A 25,391-nucleotide genomic window follows, 5' to 3' on the forward strand; every position below is an offset into this window, starting at 1 on the left:
AGTGGCTGTACCATGTTGCATTCCCACCAACTATGTATGGGTCATCCAATTTTTCCACCTCCTTGTCAGCATTGGGTGGTGGTGGTATTATTATTATTTCAGCCAATCTGATAGGTGTGTATGGGTAGCCCTTGTGGTTTTAATTTTCACTTCCCACATAGGTAGTGCTATTGAACATGTCTTGATGTGCTTCTCGACCATCTGCACACGCTCTCCGGTGAGATGTCTGTTCATGACTTTTTCACATAGCAAAAGTTTTCATTTTGGTGAGGTCCAGTTTATCAAATTGTCCCTCTGTGGATTGTGCCTTTGGTAACAGGTCTAAGAACTCTGTCCAGACTGTGATCTCTTGCATTTTCTTTTTATCGTTTTATTTAATATTTACGTCTATTTTTAGCTATTTTTTATTTAAGGTGAGTGTTTTAATGTTTAAGTCGACGATTTCCCCCCGCCCCATGGATGTCCAATTGCCTCAGTACTGTGCCTTGAAAAGCTTGCTTTTCTTCCACTGAATTGCTTTTCCACCTTTGTCTCTGTGTTTTCATATTGCTTGGTGGATTTAATAACTGCAGGATGGAAACCAATAAAATTGACTAATTATACTAATACCTCTGGGTATTTAAAAAAATAACAGAGTCCTCTTTCATTTAATTTACAGGTTTTTTTTGTTTTGTTTTTGTTTGTTTTTTTGGTAGTCTCTCTCTGCTGCCCAGGCTGGAGTTCAGTGGCATGATCTCGGCTCACTGCTGCCTCTGCCTCCTGGGTTCAAGCAATTTACGTGCCTCAGCCTCCTGAGTAGCTGGGACTACAGGCATGTGCCACCACTCCCAGCTAATTTTTATATTTTTAGTAGAGAAGGGGTTTTGCCATATTAGCCAGGCTGGTCTCAAACTCCTGACCTCAAATGATCCACCCATCTCAGCCCCCCAAAGTGCTGGGATTACAGGCATGAGCCACCATGCCCAGCCATACACTATTAACTTTTATTAAACAAAACAAAAACTAACGAACAAAACCAAAGCCTATTCTTATGATCCAGAGAAAACATTGTTAACATTTTGGTTTTTTTTTTTTTTTTGTCTTTTTCCATGCATTTTTAGTATAGTGGAGATCATGACCTAAATGAAATTTTGTATTCTGCTTCACCCTTCCCCACAATAACATATTATGAACACCTTCCTATGTCCTTGGAAATTCCTTCTGAAACTTGTTTCAAATGAACCACCTATGTTATCCTGCAGATAGATAACTTACATACTATAGATGTAGTATAATTGACTATATAAATATTGTGTATATTATCTATATTACTATTTTTATAAAATAATTGCCTATGTTATCTTATAGATGCATAACATTTATTATAGATATATTCTATATATATACCATAATATGTACTAGATATTTACTATATGTGTACCATTTATTATATATAGCTACTGTTACTTTATAGATAAGTAGGTATATTACATTATATATTATAGAAATATTATAATTTACTTTGTGACTCCTTATTGTTGAAATTTGAGTAATCTCTATTTTTTTATTGAAAATAATGCTGTGAACATTTTATTGTACATTCGGTGGGATCGGACACATATCTTACCCTCTTTATTTAGAGCTAACCTTCGGAGTAGAGTGGATTTCCTTTTTTCACCCTGAACAAAGCAGTTAATTTATGTTCAAGTTTCTGAGACAGAAGAGAAAAATGGAATATATAAACATTGCAGACAAGTAGTAGTTAACTTGAATTCCTCCCACATCTGCCAGGTACTGATAGAATTATAAAAGGTTTTAAAATTGACTATGGTTTGAAGGACCAAATATTTTGTGTAGACTTTATTTTGTTTCTTCTTATTAGCTCAGAGGTTCTTAAACTTTGTAGTGCATAAAAATTATGTATCAGTAAAGTATACAAAACCACATATGTATGGTAATTGGAGGTGATTTAAGGATGGAGAATAATCATGACTGAAGAGAGTGCACCCATCTGCCCTTGAATATGGAATTCATTTTGTTTTGGGTTTTTTCCTAAGGATAGATTTCTATTCTTTTTTCTTTCCTTTTCTTTTTTTTTTTGAGACAGAGTCTCGCTCTGTTGCCCAGGCTGGAGTGTAGTGGCACGATCTCGGCTCACTGCAAGCTCCACCTCCCGGGTTTACGCCATTCTCCTGCCTCAGCCTCCAGAGTAGCTGGGACTACAGGCGCCTGCCACCTCGCCCGGCTAGCTTTTTGTATTTTTTTTTTTAGTAGAGACAGGGTTTCACCGGGTTAGCCAGGATGGTCTCGATCTCCTTACGTTGTGATTGCCTGCCTCGGCCTCCCGAAGTGCTGGGATTACAGGCGGAGCCACCGTGCCCGGCCTGATTTCTATTCTTTTAAGGTTATTTATTGTCAAGTGACCTTTAAAGATCACCAGTCAAATATAATAGTGCCACTCAGACATTTGCCATCAGTAAATACTGTTATTAATTTATACTCATTTGCCAAGCGTGGTGGTTCACGCCTGTAATCCTAGCACTTTGGGAGGTCGAGGTGGGCAGATCACGAGGTGAGGAGTTTGAGTTCAGCTTCACCAACATGGTGAAACCCCGTCTCTACTAAAAAAAATACAAAAATTAGCCGGGAGTGGTGGTGCTTGCCTGTAATTCCAGTTACTCAGGAGTCTGACACAAGAGAATCGCTTCAACCCGTGAGGCAGACGTTGCAGTGAGCCAAGATAGCACCACCTCACTCCAGCCTGGGCGACAAAGCGAGACTAGACTCTGTCTCAAAAAAAAAAATTATACTCATTAATTTTTAGGTTTAAAAAAAATCTCACTTTCTTTTGCTTTTTGAGAACATTGTTTTTCATATGCTCATTAGCTCTTTGCATTTTCTCTCTCTAGCATTACTAATATTTTAAAGTACTAGTGTATTTTTTACCAGTTATTTTCTTCAGGGTAGTTTTGGTTGCTAGAATCAGACCCCCATTCAAGCTAGCTTAATTAAAATTTGCAGTGATGTTGATGGTGATGGGTTCCTTGGGATATAGATGATTTCCAAGAAACCCAGAGGAAAGGCTAGATCTCAATATTAGGAACTGAAAGATGGTGAAGAACTAAATTGTCTCTTTTACCTAGAGTAGAAATGATCTAGTTCCCTGTAGCAGGTTCCACTGCTTAACTCTCCCGCAAGTGATTCAACATGGCCAACAACTTCTGGGTAAACCTACCGGCATTGACCTTTCAATTTGGTCTGCACCTCTGGCAGTGATCTTCCGGTCTCTGGGTTGAATATCCTAAGCAAGAATTTGGTTGGTGTTAATCAGTCAATTATTAGCTAGTTAGTTTAGTGTCTGGTCCAACTCTTCACTATCCATTATTAAGAATATCACATGATAACCATAAGCTGTCAGATTCTAGGATGGGCAATGAGATCTTTAGCATAGACCAAGCCCATGATTTTCAGATTTAATTGCACTTGAAATTCTAGCATGTGCCTTGAACGCCTATTTTATTTGTACTTATTTGGGATTTTTATATCTGGGACTTTTTCTGAAATATACCTAGTGATATTGCTATCAAAGCATGAAGAAATTTATCTTCAAATACTTATTTTCTTTTGATTCCAGTAATTGTCTGAATGACACATAATATGCCCATTGTGGAAATAATTTTGATTTTTAAAACTTTATTTTCCCAAAGCAACATCACATTTCTGGCTTGCAAATATTTCACAGGTGGAAACGTCAAAAAGAAAACATTTAAATGCAAATGTCAGTCAGGGGAGATGCTGAGCTCAGTCTTTGTATTTCCTTCCAGATTTATCAACGATGCTGGTTAGTATTCAAGAAAGCTTCAAGCAAAGGTCCAAAAAGACTGGAGAAATTTTCTGATGAACGTGCTGCATATTTCAGGTGTTATCATAAGGTAAGACTCAATTGCTGTAGCTTTCCAGAAATCTGTTTACAGGGAGGCAACTGGAATTATTGAGTCTGAAGACTTGCCTAAATTATTTAACAAAAGTACAAGCAATACCTTTTCCAAGGACAAAACACCCCTAAAATAACATCTGCTTGCTAATTGTTTCAAGTAATTGACTAATGTAAAGTCACTCTTCTGGTTTCCTGCTATTTGCTGTAGCTGTTCTTGTTGTTTTCCAGTTTGTGCTATGGGACTTATCATGTTCTTATACCCCCTGTACTGAAACCCTGAGAGAATGAGGACTGGATCTCATTGTGTCTCAGACACTGCCTGATGCAGAAAGGCACTCATTCAATGCTTGGGGAATGTGGGGAGAGAAGGGAGGGGAAGAAGCAGAAAACAGGTAACTGTGGACGAAGAGGAAGTTCGACCCATTTGTTGATTTCTTTAAGTTTGATGACTAAATTTTCTTAGTAGTAGTGAGACTTCCTCACTAAAAACAGTCATTGTGTGTTAGAACCCATTAAGGTAAGTACAAGGTTTACTTACCACTTGGTTTCACAAATTAGCTAAATATTTTCCTCTACATGGCAGTATATTTCCATGGTCCTTGTTAACACGCAGCCTATGTATTTTCTTTTTTTCATGAAAACGTGTGAAAGCACATGGTTAACACTCCTCCAAGGCTCTGGTTATTTTCAGGTGGAGAAAATACTACTCTTTTGTCTGTGAAGGAACTATGCTTATTTTTATGATAGAACATTTTAATTTTGGCTTTCCATCTTGAAGATTCTTTAAGCCTCATTTGGTGAGAATTTACTGAGGCCAGGCTTCTTTGCCATTTACAATTTTATGTGAAACCAGTCGATCTATTAGAACAGAAACTTGGCTAGGTGGGGGAAGTGAACAGTCTTTCCTTTTGTGCAAATCCACCAAAAGTAGTGACTTTTTGACATCTTATAAAGGGTCTATGTTGACACTTTGGTTTATATGATGATGAAAACAGTAGGAGAAGCTGCATTTCTTCTCACATTAGAGAAATAAGGACTATGCTATACTTTATAGGCACATCTGTATGTACATAAGGGAAGAATAAGCACAAAAAAAGCTTCTGGGACAGGTAGAAAAGGGAGTCAAGGGCGGCATCTTCCATGTGTTTCATTTCCCTGTCACCCCATGAAGCAGTTCCACATTCCAAGGCTTCCACTCCCAGCCTTCCTTCTCTCCAAAGGAGAACCCACTTATACCTTTTTGAATCCAGATTTCCTCTATCATTTATCTTTCATCTGCCAAATATGAAATGACACTATTCAAATATATCTATTTTTTGTTCTCAGGGAAGAGTTGTTGAATTGCGAATGTATTATTGAGGCACAGTGATCCATGAAGTCAGTGATAGCATAACTCTGAACCCTGCAAATAATCTTGAGCCAAACTCTCCACTGCTATAACACTCCAAACTATTTGTATCCAGTCGTTTTGAATCAGATGTATTATGGCCCAGCTATCCCTCATGTATCCAGTATTTTATCTTATAACAAGATGGCGAGCAATGCTATAAGGGTGACTTGCTTTATTTTAGCTCGAACAGCCCTTTCTTAAAAGGAGAATCAAAATACCCAGGAAGATGTTTGGCTTATCATCTAGGCACAGACTGAGCTTTAGGTGGCCAGAAATTATAGTTACACATCAGGTCTTCTCTTGAGAACCTTAGCCAGTCTGTAACTTTGCAATTCACCACGAGGCCCTGTACTGTTTGGTCATTGTGTGTGGCCATTGATCCTGTTTTTGTCTTGGTAGAGTTCCAAATATGTCTGGTTCTTCACAATCCACATATCTGATTCTTTACAATTCCATATGCCAACCTTTCTGAATGTAGAAAAAATAAGAAATAGGCTCTGTTTTACTGATAGACCTATACATACCTAAGAGAAGAAAGAAGATAAATGAGGAATACGTTATAGGAACTCCTCAAATCCCATCCATCGGCAAATGTTGTTGGCCGTATGCTCAAAATGTTTGGAGACTCTGAACACAGCTCACAGCCTCTACTGCTACCACTGGGGTCCTAGGCAGTGGGCTGCCAAATTCTTGGGCTTCTAGAGTCTGTTCGAAACACTTGTATGACATTGCAATATTCTTTGCTGCAACACTCTCAGCCAAGGTGTTATAATGGTCTACGCCAGTGGTCCCCAACCTTTCTGGCATCGGGACAGTTTTCATGGAAGACAATTTTTCCACAGACGGAGTTGGGGGTGGGATTGGTTTTGGGATGAAACTGTTCCACCTCAAATGATTAGGCATTAGATTCTCATAAGGAGCAGGCAACCTAGATCCCTAGGTTCACAATAGAGTTTACACTCCTATGAGAATCAGGAGGTGGAGCTCAGGCAGGAATGCTTGTTCACCTCCTGTGGTGTAGCCTGGTCCCTAATAGGCTGTAGACCAGTACTGGTCCAGTACCCATCTGCTGCCCAGGGGTGAGGGTCCCTGGTCTATGCGATCACATGATTTGATTTCCTGCTGCCCTTTTAACCTCATCTCTGAGTTTCCTTAATCCCACCTTCCTCTGCTCCAGGTGCCCTGGGCTCCTCTCTTTCCTTAGAAGATGCCAAGCACCTTTACACCTGCTCTTCCCTTTTCCTGGAATGTTCTCCCCCAGGTACCCACAGAGCTCACTCCCTTACTTTGTTCAGTGCGTTGCTCCAATTGCTCCTCTAAGAGAGGCCGTTTCTTGACTCCCTTGTTGAAAATAGAACCCACCTAGTCACTGCCTTCCACATCCCTCTTATTCCTCTTCTTAGGAGGCACCATAACATAACACACTTGCTTGGTTGTTTCCTATCGTCTTCCTCTTTCCCCCGCATAAAATAAGGTCTACAGAAACAGGGTTTTTGTGGGGATGGGAGACACGATTCACTATTAGTTCAGAATCTAACACACAGTGAACACTTTTAAAAGTATTGGCTGAAAAGCAAGAAATGTTATCAATAGAGGAAATGGAATACATACAGATGTCTATGTGTCATACTTTTATTTAGCTTACCAGAAGAAATCTGTACTTGAGGCATCTGAAACCAGAAAAAGGAATTTTGATTTGAAGAAAATAGGGTGGGCAGTGATGGAGGCAGAAAAAACCAGGATTTGGATGTTTTAGGAGGACAGAAAAATATAAAACCAAAATGGATGAAAAAGCTCTTGCTTGAATGTGCAATGAAGAAAGGGAAGTTGAGGACAAACTTGCTCTATTTCAGACTCTACCTGCTGGCTCTGGAATTTAATATGTAAATCTTTGGGGAACTTGGTAAGCCACATTCTCTTTCATCTATAATAATCATTAACCAAAGTTCAAAGCATTAGAACGGAAGAATTATCTACATTTAGCCTCCAAGCCCTTGATGAATTCCTGTAGCTGATTCATCCTCTACTCTTTTAGATCTGATACATTTAGTATTAATCTCTCGGGGCATATAAAAAGCTGGAGTAATTCTGAGATATGCATTTTTCATCTAAAAGCTGTGTAATTTATGAATCTTGATAATAAAATACTTGGGTTATAAGTAGCACACCGTGACCAAATTTTAGAGTTTGTTCTAATATAAATAAAGCAATTTCCAAAAGAAATGAGGAAATGTACATCATGCTATTTGATGAATACGGAGGTGGTGTGGTGCATACAGACATATCCCTCCTGGAGGAAATCTGTAGCATTGATAAGAGCGCAGTACCTCTCCCATTTTATTTTTAAAGATATTATTAAGAAGAAAATGCCAGTTTTGCATATCTGACTCTTTTTAGAAGTTTCAACACAAGAAAAAGACTGTGGAATTTTAAAATTTGGTGCCCCCTCACTGAAAATGTAGCTTGAGGTACACTCCTGCAAAAACTGGAAAATAAATATATGAATAATGCACATATAGAGCAATTCATTTTTCATTTCTTTACTTCCACCATGAAGCACCCCTCAAGCACCCATAGTTGTCAGAGATGGCTGTGAATTTGATTAACTGTAATTCCAACAATATTAAGACTCCAGTGACTTTAAATATAGTTCCTGACCTTCTTGTTAAACACCAGTTCCATGTTTTCATTCAGGAAATAATGTTGCTTACACTAATGAGAAGGGGATGAAAGTTTCTGTACATAGTTTGACTTTTTCAAGATGAGTAACACTCGAGATGAAATAGAGTAGAAAGAAGACTATCGACCGCTTTTGAGACCAAGGCAAATGGTGTGGCGGGAAGTATGCCGGTCCTGGATTTAGGAAGTCTGAGTTCCAATCCCAGCTTTGCCACCGTGTATGTTTGACATGTCACCCTCTTTCTGTGTAAAGGTGGCCTCCGAGGCAAGTTACACATTCATTTCCTCATCATCACACATGGCTGAGTCTGCAGGGATTCAGTTCACCTTGGACCAGAAGAACAAGTCCAGCAAATCCTGTGTTTAGTGTTTCCCAAAATGTGTATGACAGAGTGTGTCGAAAGAACCTTTCATGATTAAAGATTGTGTGGTCAAAGAAATTGGGAAATGCAACATTTATGGCCCCATCTTTGAGATTCATAGCCCACTGCAGCCCCTCACAGGCTCTGAAAAGTCCTACAGTTAAGAAATTGGAGGGACTTTGAGTCAGCATTTCCATGGAACTATTTTCTTTTTAAATTACGTATTCTGCAAAAATAGGATTCTAGGTTCCACACAATGAGCTAATGTACTAAAATTTATTTCTCTGGAATTTCATCCAACTTATCTGTGTGTGTGTGTGTGTGTGTGTGTGTGAGAGAGAGAGAGAGAGAGAGAGAGAGAGAGAGAGAGAGATAACTTTTTCTGTACTAATGATTCATTCTTTTTTTACTCAGTTTCTTCCTCATCTAAAACATTTCCTCTTCCGATACGGCTGTCTATGATATGTCTTTTCAAAATCATAAAATTTTATAGCCCTCCCCCTTTCAATACTCAGATATTTACTTTGGAGCCATCCCCTCCTCATGTAGGAAACTACCCATCATGCCATGTTCTAGAAGTTTCCTAAGCTTATGCCAAGGAGGGCATGACTGTTTACATCTTCATAAATTAAACTATGGATTATTACTCTGATGTTTTTCCCAGGTGATAATTCCATACCCATATTTCTAAGGAGTAGATAGATAGAAGAGGTTAACTGTAGTACAAAAAACCCCTATGTTTTCCAATTTAAGTACTTTTCCTAGTCAAGGAAGTATGAGTCTGCACCAGAGTGCCAAAGACTCCTGAAACATGTTCAAAACTGAATGAACTCTTTCCTACCCGAGCTTGGTTTCTTTTTTTCTTTTTCTTTTTTTTTTTTTTGAGATGGAGTTTTGCTCTTGTTGCTCAGGCTGGAGTGCAATGGTGGGATCTCAGCTCACTGCAACTTCCATCTCCCGGGTTCAAGTGATTCTTCTGCCTCAGCCTCCTGAGTAGCTGGGATTACAGGCATCCACCACCACACCCGGCTAATTTTTTGTATTTTTAGTAGAGACGGGGTTTCACCAAGTTGGGCAGGCTGGTTTTGAACTCCTGACCTCAGGTGATCCTCCCGCCTCGGCCTCCCAAAGTGCTGGGATTACAGGCGTGAGCCACTGCGCCCAGCCTGAGCTTGGTTTCTTTATGGGCTTCTGTTCCTCATTGTACAGCATCAAGATCCATTCTGTTATTCAAGGCAGAAGCCAGGGAGTTTTCTTTGACTTACTCTCTCCCGTATTCCCTCCCAAATCAATCCGTCACAAGGTTTGCATGCAGCCCTCCTGCTGTATAGACCCCTGTTTTTTCCTGGTCCATGTGGCAAACATTTATCCATCCCTCAAAGTCTCTGCTCTGTCTTCACCTCCCCATGGGTCTTCTCGACTTTCCCTGAGGTGGTTCATCTGCTGGGCCCGCTCTGCCTGGTGGATGCACTGGTCACAATGAAAGCAGGGCTTTATTTTCACGGTGGTGGCAGGTTCTGTCCGGTTAGGGCCGATCCCTTCTTCTTTGGTAATGGATACCTGATTTCTAGTTGGAGACAAGGCAACCCATAGTAAAGACCCTTGTGCAGCGAGATATGTTCCTGCAACTGATTCCTGGCCTCAGGCGAGTAAGCACGGAAGACACGTGCCCTTCTTTTTCTCTTGCTCTTTCCTACTGATTTGAAAATGGGTGTCAGCCATCTTGGCCCATGATACTCGAAAGCTTATGGATTGAGGGTAGCACAGCAACAGGTAGAAGCCTGGAATTGGGTGTTCAGGGCTGGTCTGTGCTCCGTGACACCATAGAACACCAGGGCAGCCCAAGGCTACCTACCTCTGGATTTGTTTTATATGAGAGGAATAAACTTCTTTCTTGTTTAAGCCTTTATAATGTTGGATTTTCTCTCATGTGCACCAGAGCCCTAGCTATTAGAGATGTAGTAAAATTTCCTCATCATCCAATGCACTCTGGATAGGGAATCCTATTATTCACAGTCAGGAGTATCCTGACATGGTCACTGTCCATTGGATTTGAATTTCTTGAAGATAGAAACCACGCTTTATTCATCTTTGTATCTATCTTTCCAGCATAGTGTCTCATGCAAAATAGGTGCTTTGGATTCCACAGACCCTTAGGGTTCCCAGGAAATGATTCTTGGCCTACTTATACTAGTATTGTGTAGTAGAAATGTTAGGGAACCCTGATGTATTGAGAATTAAAAGGGTGGTGCAACTCACATGCCAAATTCTCTGTCATCTGAGCACATGCATAGTTTTGTCTTATGGAGAAGACCCTCTAATAACAGAGATAATGACATTATATTTTAAATTTTACTTATTATTATTATTATTTGAGACAGGGTCTTGCTTTGCCATACAGGCTGGAGTGCAGTGGTGCTATCTCGGCTCATTGCAACCTCTGCCTCCTGAGCTTAAGCAGTCCTCCCACATCAGCCTCCTGAGTTGCTCTAACTGTAGGCGTGCACCACCATGCCCAGCTGATTTTTTATTATTTGTAGAGACAGGGTCTTGCTCTGTTGTCCATGCTGGTCTCAAACTCATGGGCTAAAGTGATCCTCCCTCCTGGGCCTCCCAAAGTGCTGCGATTACAGGCACAAGCCACTGTGCCAGGCCTCATTTGTACACATATTTATATTTTTAAAAAATCAATCTAAAACATGCAGAAGGTTAAGAAAAATCAAATGGTATTGAAGAGCTTATCAAGAAAAGTAGTAGTGCCTATTTTATTCCCACCCTTCTGTTGTGGGTTGAATTGCAACCTCCCAAAAATATATGCCTAAGGTGTAACTGCTGATACCTGTGGATGTGACTTTATTTGGAACTAGGATCTTTGTAGATGTATTCAAGTTGCAGTGGGATTATTGGATTAGGGTGGACCCCAGTCCCATAGCTGGTACCCTTACAAGAAGAGACACAGACCCACAGGGAGAAAGCCATGTGAAGACAGGCAGAGACTGGAGTGATGCAATTAAGAGCCAAAAGTGGCAAGGACTGCCAGCAGCCACCAGACCGTAGGAGAGATGCATGGAACAGGCTCTCCCTCACAGCCTCCAGGAGGAAGCAACCCACCAGTGCCTTGATTTTGGGCTCTGGCCTCCGGAACTGTGACAGCATACATTTCTGTTGTGCAAGAACCCAGTACTTTGTTACTACAACCCTATTCTAGGAAATGAATTCACCTCCTGAGGCTTAATCACCATTGTCATTCCCTGGTGTTCATTTTCCTGGTGGTTGCCTCTGTAACTCTCAGTGATGTGTTTATAACTTTGTTTCTTGTTTTACTAACTTCCAGCATTACCAACAGATTTCTCCCCTTTAGAAAGTTAATGGTTTGGCTCATTTATGTAATCTCATCAACTCTTTCTTCTTACTTACAAATTGTGACCCTTACTTTACTTTCAATAAATATTCTACTGTATGTGGAACATTCAGTAACATGCTTAAACTTAACCCTGTGCCCTTCCCCATAAATGTTAGAAAGTGATTCTTATATCAGTCTCATTTGTTAACGATCTTAACGATCTTATTGCCTGTCCCCGTTGCTTTTCTCTTCTCTATTTGTCATGTTTTTTTTTTTTTTTTGGCTTTCCTGTTATTCAGTACAAGGTTCTTGTCTTACAGCAATATGGGCTCACTCTTGTCACACGTTCCATTGTTTCAAGACAGACTGGAAGCAAAGATCTTTTAGTTGATACAAGAAAGGACAAATTGAATATCTCTCTGGGTGACTGGCCTGAAACTGCCTTTAAAATTTTTTTAAATCTCTTATTTACCTCTTGAATTAATGCTAGAAAGAGAAAGCAATGGTATTCCCAGGAGGCAACATGTGACACTATGCTTAGTAGGTCTACTATTTTAATATGTGTAAATCACAAATAAAACTATCATCATACTTTATTTGCAATGGACCTAGACTCCTATTTTCTTTGAGTTATTTATATTTATATATATATATATACACACACACACATATATATATACACACACATTCATTGCGATGGAAAACATTACAAATACTTCAGCTATAATAACATTTTTATTAGAGATACACATATGCTTCACGAAATATTATTTTGGTCAATACCACCATTAAAACCGTCAAGGACAAATTTGTGTCTATGCCTCCTCTGTAAGGATACCTTAATTGTGATTGGAAAGCTGAATGTTTTATATGCCAGAACGACAGGTTTCAAAGGAAACACAAAGAACAAAATCAGAGAGAGAGAGAAAATATACACATACCATGTAGTATGACCATGGTTGAAACAAGGTCAAAGGTGATGTCAACCCCATGTTGTAACATCTACCGGGGCAGGAGTCACAAGCGTTGGGTCAGATATCACCTGTGAGTTGCAAGTACAAGATGGTTTCAAAGCTGTGCCTCTGCAAGATTTCTTTGTTTCTTTTTGAGGCTTCCCGTCACCCTTAGAATTCTATCAAAGCTCACTGCCAATACCCTGGGCTCCGAGGCCCTGCACGCTCCTGCCCCAGCACATTCCGACCTGCCTTGCCACTTGTCACTTTGCTACAATGACCTCCCTTCACTTCTCCTGTCTCAAAGCCTTTGCGGTTTCTGTTCCTTTGGTCTATCGAGCTCTCCCCCATTTTTTTGTTCTCTTCCTCCAGGGATTAGCTCAATTTCAGTGCCTGAAAAGGGCCCTATATGAATACTCTATGCTACTCAGAATCACATTTCTTTAGTACTGTACTCTCCCTTTCTGCGTGGGGGATATATTCCAAGACCCCCAGTGGATGGTTGAAACCGTGTATAGTTGTCAACCCTATATATTCTATGTTTTTTCCTATACATACATAACTATGATGAAGTTTAATTCATAAATTAGGCACAATAAGAGATTGACAATAACTAATAATAAAAGAGAACAATTATAACAATATACTGTAATAAAAGTTATATGAATGTGGCCTCTCTCTCTCAAAGTATCTATTGTACCATACTCACCTATTTTCAGAGCACAGCTGACCATAGGTAACCTGAAACCTCTGAAACAGAAACTGTGGCCAAGAAAAACTACCATATATTAAGCACATAGCCTTTCTCACTGTTGAAATTATGTTGGCCAGGTGCAGTGGCTCATGCCTGTGATCTCACTATTTTGGGAGGCTCAGGTGGGAGGATCACTTGAGCCCAGGAGTTTGAGAGCAGCCTGAGCAACACAGTCTCAACATAGTCTCTCTAACATTGTCTCTTAAAAAAAAAAGTTATCTACTTGTATATTTGTTTACTGCTAGTATACTGTAAGCTCCAGGAAGCTTACTATGTGCGTGTTGTCACCTGCAGGTTCTTGTATTCCTCACCACATTAACATACTGAACATGGCCGGGCATGGTGGCTCATGCCTGTAATCCCAGCACTTTGGGAGGCCGAGGTGGGCGGATCACGAGGTCAGGAAACCATCTTGGCCAACAGGGTGAAACCACGTCTCTACTAAAAAATACAAAAAAATTAGCCGGGCGTGGTGGCGTGTGCCTGTAGTCCCAGCTACTCAGGAGGCTGAGGCAGGAGAATCACTTGAACCCGGGAGACGGAGGTTGCAGTGAGCCGAGATCACGCCACTGCACTCCAGCCTGGTGTGATAGGCGTGACTCCGTCTCAAAAAAAAAAAAAAAAAAACCCTGAACATTTCCATCAGCAAAAGGACTTTTTGTGTTGCCCTTTCGTAATCACATCCTCCAGTCCTCCCACCCCACCACCCCAGCAGGCACTAATCTGTTTCCCATTTCTACAATTTTTTTTTCTTTTCAAGAATATGTAATCATTTGGGATTGGCCTTCTTCACACAACATAACTCCCTTGGGACTTATCCAAGTTGCTGTGCATAGCAATAGTCCATTCCCTTTTATTGCTAAGTAGTAATCCATAGGATACATTACCAGACTTTGCATACATTCATCCACTGAGGAACATCTGGGTCGTTTTTAGTTTCTCGTCATTACAAATAAAATTGGTATGAATATTCAAGTTCATGTTGAATGAACATAAGTTGTCCCCACCTCCTCTCCATTTCTGGGGTAAATTCTGAAGAATGCAATTGCTGGGTTATATGGTAGTTGCACGTTTAGTTTTGTGAAAAGCTGTCCAACTGTGTTGCAGAGGGACTCTGCCATTTTACGGTCCCATGAGCCATGTATGAGTAATCCAGTGTCTCTGCATTCTCACCAGCATTTGGCATTTGGTGGTGTCACTATTTTTATTTTCGTCAATTCTTTTCTTTTTGAGACAGGATCTTGCTCTATCACCCAGGCTGGAGTGCAGTGGCATGATTGTTCACTGTAGCCTTGAAGGTCTGGCCTCAAGAGATCCTCTCACCTCAGCCTACCAAGTAGCTAGGACTACAGGCATGCACCACCATGCCTGGCTAATTTTTTAATGCTTTGTAGAGATGAGGTGCCCAAGCTGGACTTGAACTCCTGGCCTCAAGTGATACCCCCTCCTCAGCCTCCCAAAGCACTGGCATTTATTTTAGTCATTCTAATAGTGACATTTCATTGTGGTTTTAATTTGCATTCCCTAGTGGCTAATGATGTTGAACATGCTTCTGTATATCTTCTATGAAATGTCCCTTTATGTATTTGACCTATTTTCTATTTTTTTTTTTTTTTACTATTGAGTATTGGGAGTGTGTACGTGTGTGTGTGTATGTGTATATATATGTGTCAGATATGTGCTTCCAAATATGTTCTCCTAATGCATAGATTTTTCTTTCACCCTCTTAACAGGATCTTTTGCAGAAGAAAAGTATTAATTTTGATGAGATCCAATTTATGAATTTTTACTTTTATTGCTCATGCTTTTCGTGTCAAGTCTAAGAACTCCTTGCCTGAACTTAGATCCTAAAGATTTTCTTGTTTTTTTTCTTAAGAAAGAAGTTATAGTTTTAAGTTTTATGTTAAAATATGATTCATTTTAAGTTTAATTTTTGTATTAGGAGTGAAATGTGGATTGAGTTTAATTCTTTTTCCCTGTGATTGTCCAATTCTTCCACTACCATTTGTTGAAAAAAATTATTCTTTCCTCATTGAATTGCTTTTTTACCTTTGTCAAAAATTATTTGGGCATATTTATGTGAGTCTGTTCCTGGATTCTCTATTCTTTTCCATTGAGCTGTATATCTGTTTCTCTGCCAATATCATACTCTCTTGATTACGGTAGCTATATAGTAATCTTTAATATTGGGTAGAGTGATTCATTTCACTTTATTCTCTTTTTCAAAGTTATCTAGTGGCTGTGCTTTTCCATAAAACTTAAAAATAAGCCTGTCTATATCTACAGAAAATCCTTGGGATTTTGAGAATTATGTTAAGCCTATAGATCAAATTGTAGGAGAGCTGATATCTTTTCTATGTTAAGTCCATTCATGAACATGGTATGATTCTCCATTTATTAGAGGCTTTTAAAAATGTGTTTCATCAGCATCTTCTAATGTTCAGCCTTCAAATCCTGTACATTCTATTACATTTATACCTGATTCTTTCATTTAATTTATATTAAATTTTAAGGTTTTTAAAATTGAGTATCTAATTTGTATAAGCCAGTCATTTTTGGCCTATGATATGACAAATCAATCATCTAGTTTTCTCTCCTACCCCACAATTATTTAACTAATCTTAGAAATGATTAATTGTCTTTGCATTTTGGGAGGAGCCTCAGGTTTTTATCAGTTTATGAAAGTTTAATTTGTTTAGTCTGTCATTGGACTCTTTGTTTTTGGTTAGCTTAGTTATAGTCTTAAGAAACACACAATACACATAATGAAATAAGAAAAACGAGACAAAACCAAACTTTACTTATGAAGTGAATTGATCGTAGATGTTTTTCGTCCATTCATATGTGTTTCTTACATGAATTTCTTAATAATGTGTATCTCTAGGATACAATCTATCCAGTTTCACGTTTGTATGTATATGTGCATAAACACCTAAAGATAATCCAAGTACACATATAATCTCCTTGTAAATGATGCCAAAGGAAAGGGTGGGTTTTCTTAAGTTGGTGAAAAGTTTGTCAGATAGTTTTTCCATTTGGGAGAAATCACAGGCTATTATTAGCCAAGGCAGTCATTGTCCAAGAAATTCTGTTGACAAAAGATGGAAATCTACTAATTACATTTTTTTTGCAGATTTATTTTTTCTCTTTACACTTCTTATTCTGTATGTTATTACAAAAACATTGTTTTTGTAACAAATATAAGTGATTCTGAAATGTATGAACTAAAAGGAAAAAAAATCTGATGTTGGACCCTAATCCCTGTCATCAGAAAAAAATGCTAATAGTTTAAGGTACATTTTCCAAACTCTTTCCTCTGTCTACACACACAGAAACACATTCTCACATACATATAAATTAGTTTTAGAGCTAATATGGAGTAATTCATTACATATTATACATATTATATTTAAGTAGTCCATACATTCAGGTTTCCATAGGACACATTTGGTGAGCTTGTGGTTCTTGCATAAATTATAGTGGCAGTTCCTTTCATATTCAAAATATTGTGGTTAATGAGATAAATTATATGATCACACGAATTACCCTACTCCCCTTTTCCTCATGTTTTGACTTTAATTCTAAGTCAGTAACTAATGGCTACACCTCCTTAATTTAACAGCTCTAGGGTACTGTTTAGTATCGATACACCATAATCTGTTTAAGCATACCCAAATTGGTGGGCAACAATATTTCCAATTTTCTGCTAATGCAAATTATATTACAGTAAAGAACGTGTGCATCTATTTTTATGTGCTCAGACTAATATTTGTGGATGAAACAGGCTTAGAAATGAGGTTATCAGGTAATAGCCTGCACCTTTAAGTTTTTTCTAGTTACACCAGATGTCTCTAGAAAGGTTATATAAAATCATCCACCCACTGACAGCTTATGAAAGTCCTCCTCATGTCAGATTCCATTCTCTCTGTAAATTTCAGATGTAAACTTTTCAACTTAAGCATTTTTAAAGGAAGACACAATGCACAAATGGATATTTTAGTTATTTCACATGGACAAATAAAGATCCACTCTTCAAGGAGACGTCCACATTTATAACTCAGACAGGCGCTAGTCCCTATTTTAAGTGACCAAGGGCATGTAGATATTTTTGGAAAGAATGAAACCATATATATGGGGACTGGACTATGACTGTCTAGACTGGTTCTTTCTGAAGAAAATGTTAATAAAGTATTTGCTTAAACTGCCACGTTCAAGGGTCCTGGGAAGAGCTTGGATGAAATGTATTGTGGATAAAATTTTTGATGAGAACTAAGGGTGTTTCTCTTTGCTCGCTTTTCCCTGCTCACTGGCACTGTATATTTAAGTCACTGGTGTTTTTCTAGAAAAGATAATATGAAAAGGTTAAAAGTTTTGTAACACATTATACAAAATCTTTTGGAAATTTTTAATAGAAATGCTTATTAGAGTACTTTAGAGTATTCTGCCATTTTAAACATAATTATATAAAAATAATTGCTATAATTTAATTGGGTTATTTGTTAACACTTCAGAAACATTGTGGACTCAGAAATGGATGGTTTTCATGTTAGTTTTATTTTTGAAGACAACCTACAAAAGTTAAAGGGGCTTGTGCCTCTTTATTTTCCGTAGGATAATTACTTTACATTTTTTTTTTAAGAATGAAATAATTTGAAGCTTCTTCAGAGCTTTGCAATTTGCATATACAAAGTGAATTGCTCACTTAATTCATTCAGTCCCACAAGGGAAAAAATAATTAGGATACAACCTACAAAGCAGGGCGGAAAATTACCTTTTAGGTAGCAGTCTTGTTTTTACTTGGTAAACATAAATAAATCATCATCTGTAAATGATCATCAGCAAAATAAAGGGAAAAATTGGAAATCAGATCCTTTTTTAATAAAAATGGCTTTTGACTTTGCAGCACACCAGAAACACAGCTGATATTCCCACAAAATGCAGACTAATTGCATAATTCTGACAGGAGTATGCCAGTTCCTCAAGGGAATGTGCCTTTAAAAATCCCATTGTATGAATCTTTTTGAAACAGCAGAAGAAATTTCAACAGTTTCCCTGTCTAGTTACAAAATAATCCATTTGGAAAATTGAATTGTGTAATTTGCAATTGTTTTCCAAGTTGTTAATGCAAAACTATATCGGTAGCAAATTAAACTTTTAAAGTATGACCACTTTGTTAATTGTTGGCTGTTAAACATTTATTTCAATGAATACTATCATTTATGATGAATAAGACATCTGGAGTATGGCTTTAAACAGACAAATTAATTTGGCAGTCCATTTTTGGAAATTCCTAATTGGATGGCATAAAGATTTATCTGTAATTTAGGAGAGTGTTGAGTATTTCTTTCCTTTGATGGAATCACAGTACTTTGTGTATTTGATACTCAGAAAGCTAGAAACCAAGAACTGTATAGTGATTAACTATTTCTTAAATATCTCCCTGCTTTTTTATTCCTCCTTATTCTTACCTAGGTGACAGTCTTAGTCACTTTTTGCTGTTTGTCTGCTGAGCTCTCAGGACCTCCTCTCCTGCCCTCAGGTCCAGTTCCCATTCTTCTCATGGTTAAAGGTCAAAATGTGTGGCCAAGCCAGCTGGACAAGGCTCAAATCCAGGAGGTGTCATTCCCAGAGATTCCATTTGAGTGGTGCTTCTTATAGTTGTGTGATGCAGCTGCCTTGTTCATTGTCCACTTTTACTATATGTAACATGAGCACTGTTGACATTTTCGTTGTGAGAGGCTGTCCTGTGCATTGTAGGACCTTTGGCAGCATCCTTGTCCTTGACCGACTGGATGCCAACAGCATCTTCTTAATTCTGACAGCCAAAAATATCTTCAGACATTGCCAAATATCTCTGGGAAAGGGGAGTGGGCAAAATCTTCTCCAGACTGAGGACCACTGGCCTATGGAATCATCTTTCTGGTGCGTAAATATGACCGTTCCATTTGCCTGCTTAAGCCTCTTAATTTGTGCTTTTCAGATCTTATGATTCACCCTGAACTCCTGAGTGCAGCGCACCAGGCCCTTTAGGATCTAGCTCTGGTCTGGCTGCTCCAGCCTCATGCTCATCAGTTTCCTGTTGCCACCTTTCTCCCATCACTCTTCCTTACGTCATACCAAACTCTGCCGTCTTATGATTGCGCACGTGTAGTTTCTTTTGCCTGGAAGCTTATCTTTGTTTTCTTTGCCTCATAAACCCATGCTCATCCTTTGAGACCCACCTTAGGACTAACAAGGACTAACCCAGAAATGATGACCTCTCTGATGTTTTTCTCTATATTCATTTGGTGGTTTAGTAAAGAGTTATTCAATTTTCTGTGTTCGAATTACTGTCTCAGTTATTCGCCATCCGTATGAACAAATTAACCTCTTTACGTCGCAACATTCTTATATGTACAATGGGAACACAATAGTGCCAGCCAGTTAGAAGATTGGAAAAAAATAAATGACATGATTGATGTGAAGTGTTTAGAACTTAATACCTGGCATAAAATTAAGAACCAAATGAATGTCAGCCACTGTCAATATTATTGTTATTATGCTATCATAATATCTTTTGTTTAAGGTTCTACAAATGGCCCACAAGCAAGGTAGGGAGCCCCCCCTTTTTTTAGGTCTCAGGACCTTTGGGAACCGTATGGATCAGATTGTTGGATCTTTTCCTTTGTGTGCTTCTGTTGCACTTGTGCAGACTTGGTCTAAATAATCATTCTCTGGAGTTCGCCTGCCTCTGCCACTGGTTGGGAATGGTCCAACCCTGGGTATGTTAATGACATCACTGTGCCTCTCAGCCTTCTTGCTTTTACAGTGGGGATGACGCCAATATTCACCTCTGGAAGTAGAACTTTAATTTAACAAATACTTACTGAGGGTCTACCCTGTACAAAGCATGGTTCTTGGCAATGTGGATATGGTGGCAAATACAGCAGATGAAACCCTGACCCTACTGCAGGATTTCAGTTGGGCTTTAAAGATAAAATGAAGTTGGGCTCTTAAGATAATAAAGTTAGACCGGGAGCTGTGACTCAAACCTGTAATCCCAGAACTTTGGGCTGACGCAATAGAGGAAACAGAGGGAGACAGAAAGGAATATATATAAGCAAAATATGTCGTGTACTGGTGTTACTGATAAATGCCAAAGAGAAAATTAAAGCAGGAATAGAGGATAGGAAGTACGGAAGGAAAGGGTTGCAGTTTTAAGCAGAATAATCAGGAATGGTCTCATTAAGAGGTAATATGCAAGTCACTGATGGTAGGGTGAGAGTGAGCCAATGGCATAGCTAGAGAAAGTGTTTCCAGGCAAAAGAAGAACAAGTGCAAAGCCCGGAGCAGGAATAATGCTTCTTGGGAGCAACAGAAAAAGACCACATAAATGAAATGGATTTCAGTTGGGCTTTAAAGATAAAATAAAGTTGGGCTCTTAAGTTAATAAAGTTAGGCTGGGCGCGGTGGCTCAAACCTGTAATCCCAGAACTTTGGGCTGAGGCAAGTGGATCATGAGGTCAAGAGATCAAGACCATCCTGGCTAACACAGTGAAACCCTGTCTCTACTAAAAATACAAAAAACTAGCCGGGCGTGGTGGCGGGCGCCTGTAGTCCCAGCTACTCGGGAGGCTGAGGCAGGAGAATCGCTTGAAACCGGGAGGCAGAGGTTGCATTGAGCCAAGATCGCACCACTGCACTCCAGCCTGGGCGACAGAGGGAGACTCCATCTCAAAAAAAAAAAAAAAAAAAAAAGATAATAAAATTGGTTGTGCATTGACTTGATTTCAGTAGAGTGTCTTCCACATAATGACCTCTAGCATCACAATAAGGCCATGCTTGCAGAGAGGTGTATGGGAGCTTTCTGAGAGTTCCAAAGGGCTGCCCACTAGACAAGCAGAACTTCAGTGTGCAGCTTTACTTCTTCCAACTATGCAAACAGAGCCGTTTCTTTTAGAGGAACTCAGACTGTGTGGGAAGAACACATGCGGTTCGAATATATCTTGAGAAGAAGGAATCAAAGTTTGTTCAGACTGATTTTTCAGGCAGTGCCATCCAACATGATCACATGCTGGAGCCAAAAAGCACATCACCAACAAGGTAGCCTTCTGTCACTTCCTGCACTGCTCCAGGAAAGGCGAGCCGGACCGCCTTCCCCATCTGCCGCAAGTCTCTGTCGAAGGAAGGATGTTGTGCTGCCTGGGGAGGTTTTGAAGGCATGATGGAAGGAATGATGGAATGCAAATGCCGCCAAAAGACCTGAGAAGCAGAGCATCACCCATATCCCTTCTCCACAGGACTGGATGGACACCTGTATCCACCTCTGCTTGGCTTTCTTCATATCCTTAATAAGTACAGTTCGAACTTGTGGTTGTGATAACAGCCAGCTGGCTCTTTCTGCTGAAATGCCCATGAAGAGGATTGATGATGATGTGATGTTTTAATGCCACTGTTCCTTTCTTGAGGAAGCTACCTGAGTGTGTATAGCAGCTCACCTATTGACATATCTAAGTTAAAAGCTGAGGATGAGGATGTCTGTGCCTACAAGGACTATGTGGTGGGCACTGATGTCAGCTAAACAGGCAGAGTAAATTCGAAAGAGTTGAACTTGCTCGTGTGACTAAATGCAGTAGTTACACATTTTTGAAATTTAAAAATTGAATAACAATAGTGACGCTAGTAATAATCGGGATCTCTGCAGATTATATTAGTGAAAAGCATTGTGGAGTAGAAACCGGAAAAATGTCTTCAGTCAATGTTTAGCTTGAACCTGGCAACCATAGACATGTAGGCTTAGGAGGACAAACCGGTGGATTAAAAAAAATAGTATTTTGATGCAGAGAACAGCCTTAGATGAACGCTAAGACTGTTTGATGAAATGGTTGGGAAACAGGATAGTAGGTGATGCCAAAACATCACCTGGCTCTAATGACAATTAGGAAAATTGCTATTTTACTATAAACAGAAATGGCAGCTACCTCCAAGTGATCACGCTGAGCCTCATTCATGGAGGGATTTTCTAGCATTCTTTGCCTTATGATGTAATGCCGTGTGAAGTCCTCAGCATCACTTGCAAAGCATTCTTAACCAAAATGTTTATCTGAATCTCATCAAACTTTTAAGTGTAACTTCCATTTTAGAAGAAGCACAGGGAATAGAAAAATGAAGGGCACTGTGGGAAAACAGACAGATCTAGAATGTGGAACATTCTGCAAGAAAACTAACGTGATCTTTTCAACAGGCAGGAATCATTTAAAAAATATGGACTTTTCTAAATTAAAGAGACTCAGAGATACAAAGAGACTCAAGGCATGAATCCTCATGGGATTCTGGTACAGCGCTAAAAATCGTTTTGGGGAGGTTTAGGGAACCTTGGATGTGGGATGGAAGTTAAATATACGAGGAACTATTGCCTTTTTTCTTAGTTGTGTAAATGGCTTTGAAGTAATGTGAGACAACCCTGTTATTTTATTTTTGATACAGAGTCTTGCTCTGTCACCCAGGCTGGAGTGCAGTGGCGCTATCTCAGCTCACTGCAACTGCCACTTCCCAGGTTCAAGCGATTATCCTGCCTCAGCCTCCCGAGTAGCTGGGACTATAGGCGCCCGCCACCGTGCCCAGCTAATTTTTGCATTTTTAGTAGAGGTGGGGTTTCACCATGTTGGTCAAGCTGGTCTCAAACTCCTGACCTCAAATGATCCAACCACCTTGGCCTCCCAAGGTGCTGGGATTACAGGCCAACTGTGTTATTTGTAAGAAATATTTGCTGGAGTTGTAGAGATAAATTATATAATTTACTTTCAAATCATTTAACCAAAAGCAAGTATGTGCACGTGTGTACCCATGCACATGCACGCAAACACTCATTACATTTATATATAAAGAGAGGATAAATCAAAAAATAAAAGTAGAAAATCTTAATAATTGTTCATCCTAAGGAGAGGATACCTTGGTGTTTGTTGCATTATTCTTTTAGTTTTTCTGTATTTGAAAATCTTAAAAATAAAATTTTGAAAAAGAAAATCATGAACACAGAATTCCTGGAGAAAAGAACAGAGGCAGAAAACAAAGAATACCTTTAAAAAAATGAAGCATGAAAAGATTTAGAAAGAATAAAAGAGGACTGAAAAGATTCCTAAAATGTCAGTCATCATAATTAGTTTAAATTGGTTTAACATCTATATCAAAAGACAATGCCTTAGATTGGATAAAAGTAAAATAATCCGACTTTATATTTCTAAAAATCAGTTATATGTTTCTATAAGAGATACCTATAAAATGAAAGCAAATAAAAGTTTAAAATAAACTTTAAATAAATAAAACGGTCATCCACATAATGGACTACTGCTCAGAAGCCAAAACTTCTTACATTTTCAACTGCATGGATGAATCTCACAGACATGATACTGGATGAATGAATCCAGACACACACAAAAAATATGATATTCTATTTATATAAAAAGTTTTTAAAAGAAAGAACTAATCAATGGTGATCGAGGTCAGAATGGTAGTTTTATATGTGGGCCATAATGACCAGGAAGGGGTGGGATTGACTGAAACTGTTTTTATATGTTGCTCTGTATGGTGACTACACAGTTGTATAACGAATAAAGATTCACTGAACTGCAGTCTTGAGATTTCTGTTTTTTACTATATGTGCTTTGCCACAGGACCTGGCATCCAGATTCCTATGCTGTGTGTCTTAAATTTCATTTGAGTGGTAGCCTGCGTGGGCTTTAAACCATGGTGCCATATGTATCCACATAAAACCAAGTGGTTTTGAGAAGCTGAGTTTGTCTTCCACATTTTAAAGTGCAAGTCGGAAAGATGAGTTCAGTTGAGACTGCCTTCTTTTGAATTGACAAATACTTTATTTTTACATAGAAATTAAGATTTGCATTCATTTTTTCCCACTTCCAACTGATGTACTTTTAAAGATGCAGTTTATGATTTTCAGAAATATCCTTTAACATATTTCTCTCTAAGACCATTTGCATCTTTAATTTTATTCATTTGCTGATTTTCTCAGCCTGTCATGGACTCATTCACATGTTATTATTTGATTTTTAAGGAACACTTGCTATGGAGAGTAGTATTAGGAAAAACATACCTGTTTTAGAAGCCAGAGGTTCTAGATTTGAGTGTGGTGGCATCCCTTCCTTTCTTTGAAATTATAATTAAGTTACTTCTTTGATTTTCACTTTACTGGTCCTTATAATGGGTTTAATAATAGTTTACCAAGGATGTTGTATCATCCAGAGAATTTAGTATTACTTTAAAATCATTCAGTATTCGTGTTTGATTAAAGTGAATGGGCTTCTTTCTTGAGAAGTAGATTTATAATTGTTACTACTGGAAAGAGGATTAGAGTGGAATTCATTTCTTTATTTCCTTATACTAGATCTGCATCCATATAATGGGACACTGTGTTAGGTTTCCTTTGAAAATTAAAAAGAAAACATGATTCAACTGCTAAAATAAAACTGATAGCCAATGTTCTAGTAGAGTTTCCTGATTATTAGGAATTTGGCTAGGAAATCTGGTCTTCTTCATACAAGAAGCAATATTATTACACAATAGGATTTGAGAGAAAACTCTATGAAAATCCTTGGCCAAAAGGAAATCAAACAGAGGGTGTATTAGCCAATGTCTGTGGCAATAATTCCAAAATCTTAACAGTTTACAGTAACACATCGTTATCTGTCACTCTTTCCCTAAGTGGCTGCACCTTTTTACATTCCCATCAAAAGTGCACAAAGGTTCCAGTGTCTCCACATCCTTGCTAACACTCCTTATCTTTTAGGTCTGTGGGGTTGTTTTTTACTGATAATAGCCATCCTAACAGATAGGAGGTTGTGGTTACGGTTTTCATTTGCCTTTTTCTGATGATTAGTGATGTTGAGAATCTTCTCATATATCCGTTGGTCAGTGTATATCTTCTTTGGAAAAATGTCTATCTTTGAATAGACATTTGCCCATTTTAAAATTGGCTTATTTATTTTTGCTTTTATT

General features: G+C 38.7%; 1 protein-coding gene across 1 annotated transcript in view; it reads left to right on the plus strand.

The window, feature by feature from the left end:
- DOK5 (docking protein 5) overlaps positions 1-25,391 on the plus strand; it is a 170,945-nt gene that overhangs the window by 74,873 nt on the left and 70,681 nt on the right. The window contains exon 2 of the mRNA XM_003904593.3: positions 3,804-3,911. Coding sequence (XP_003904642.1) covers positions 3,804-3,911 — 108 coding nt within the window. The remainder of the gene's footprint in view (positions 1-3,803; positions 3,912-25,391) is intronic.

The sequence above is a fragment of the Papio anubis genome, chromosome 16, assembly GCF_008728515.1.
Source record: "Papio anubis isolate 15944 chromosome 16, Panubis1.0, whole genome shotgun sequence".
NCBI classification, from domain to species: domain Eukaryota; kingdom Metazoa; phylum Chordata; class Mammalia; order Primates; family Cercopithecidae; genus Papio; species Papio anubis.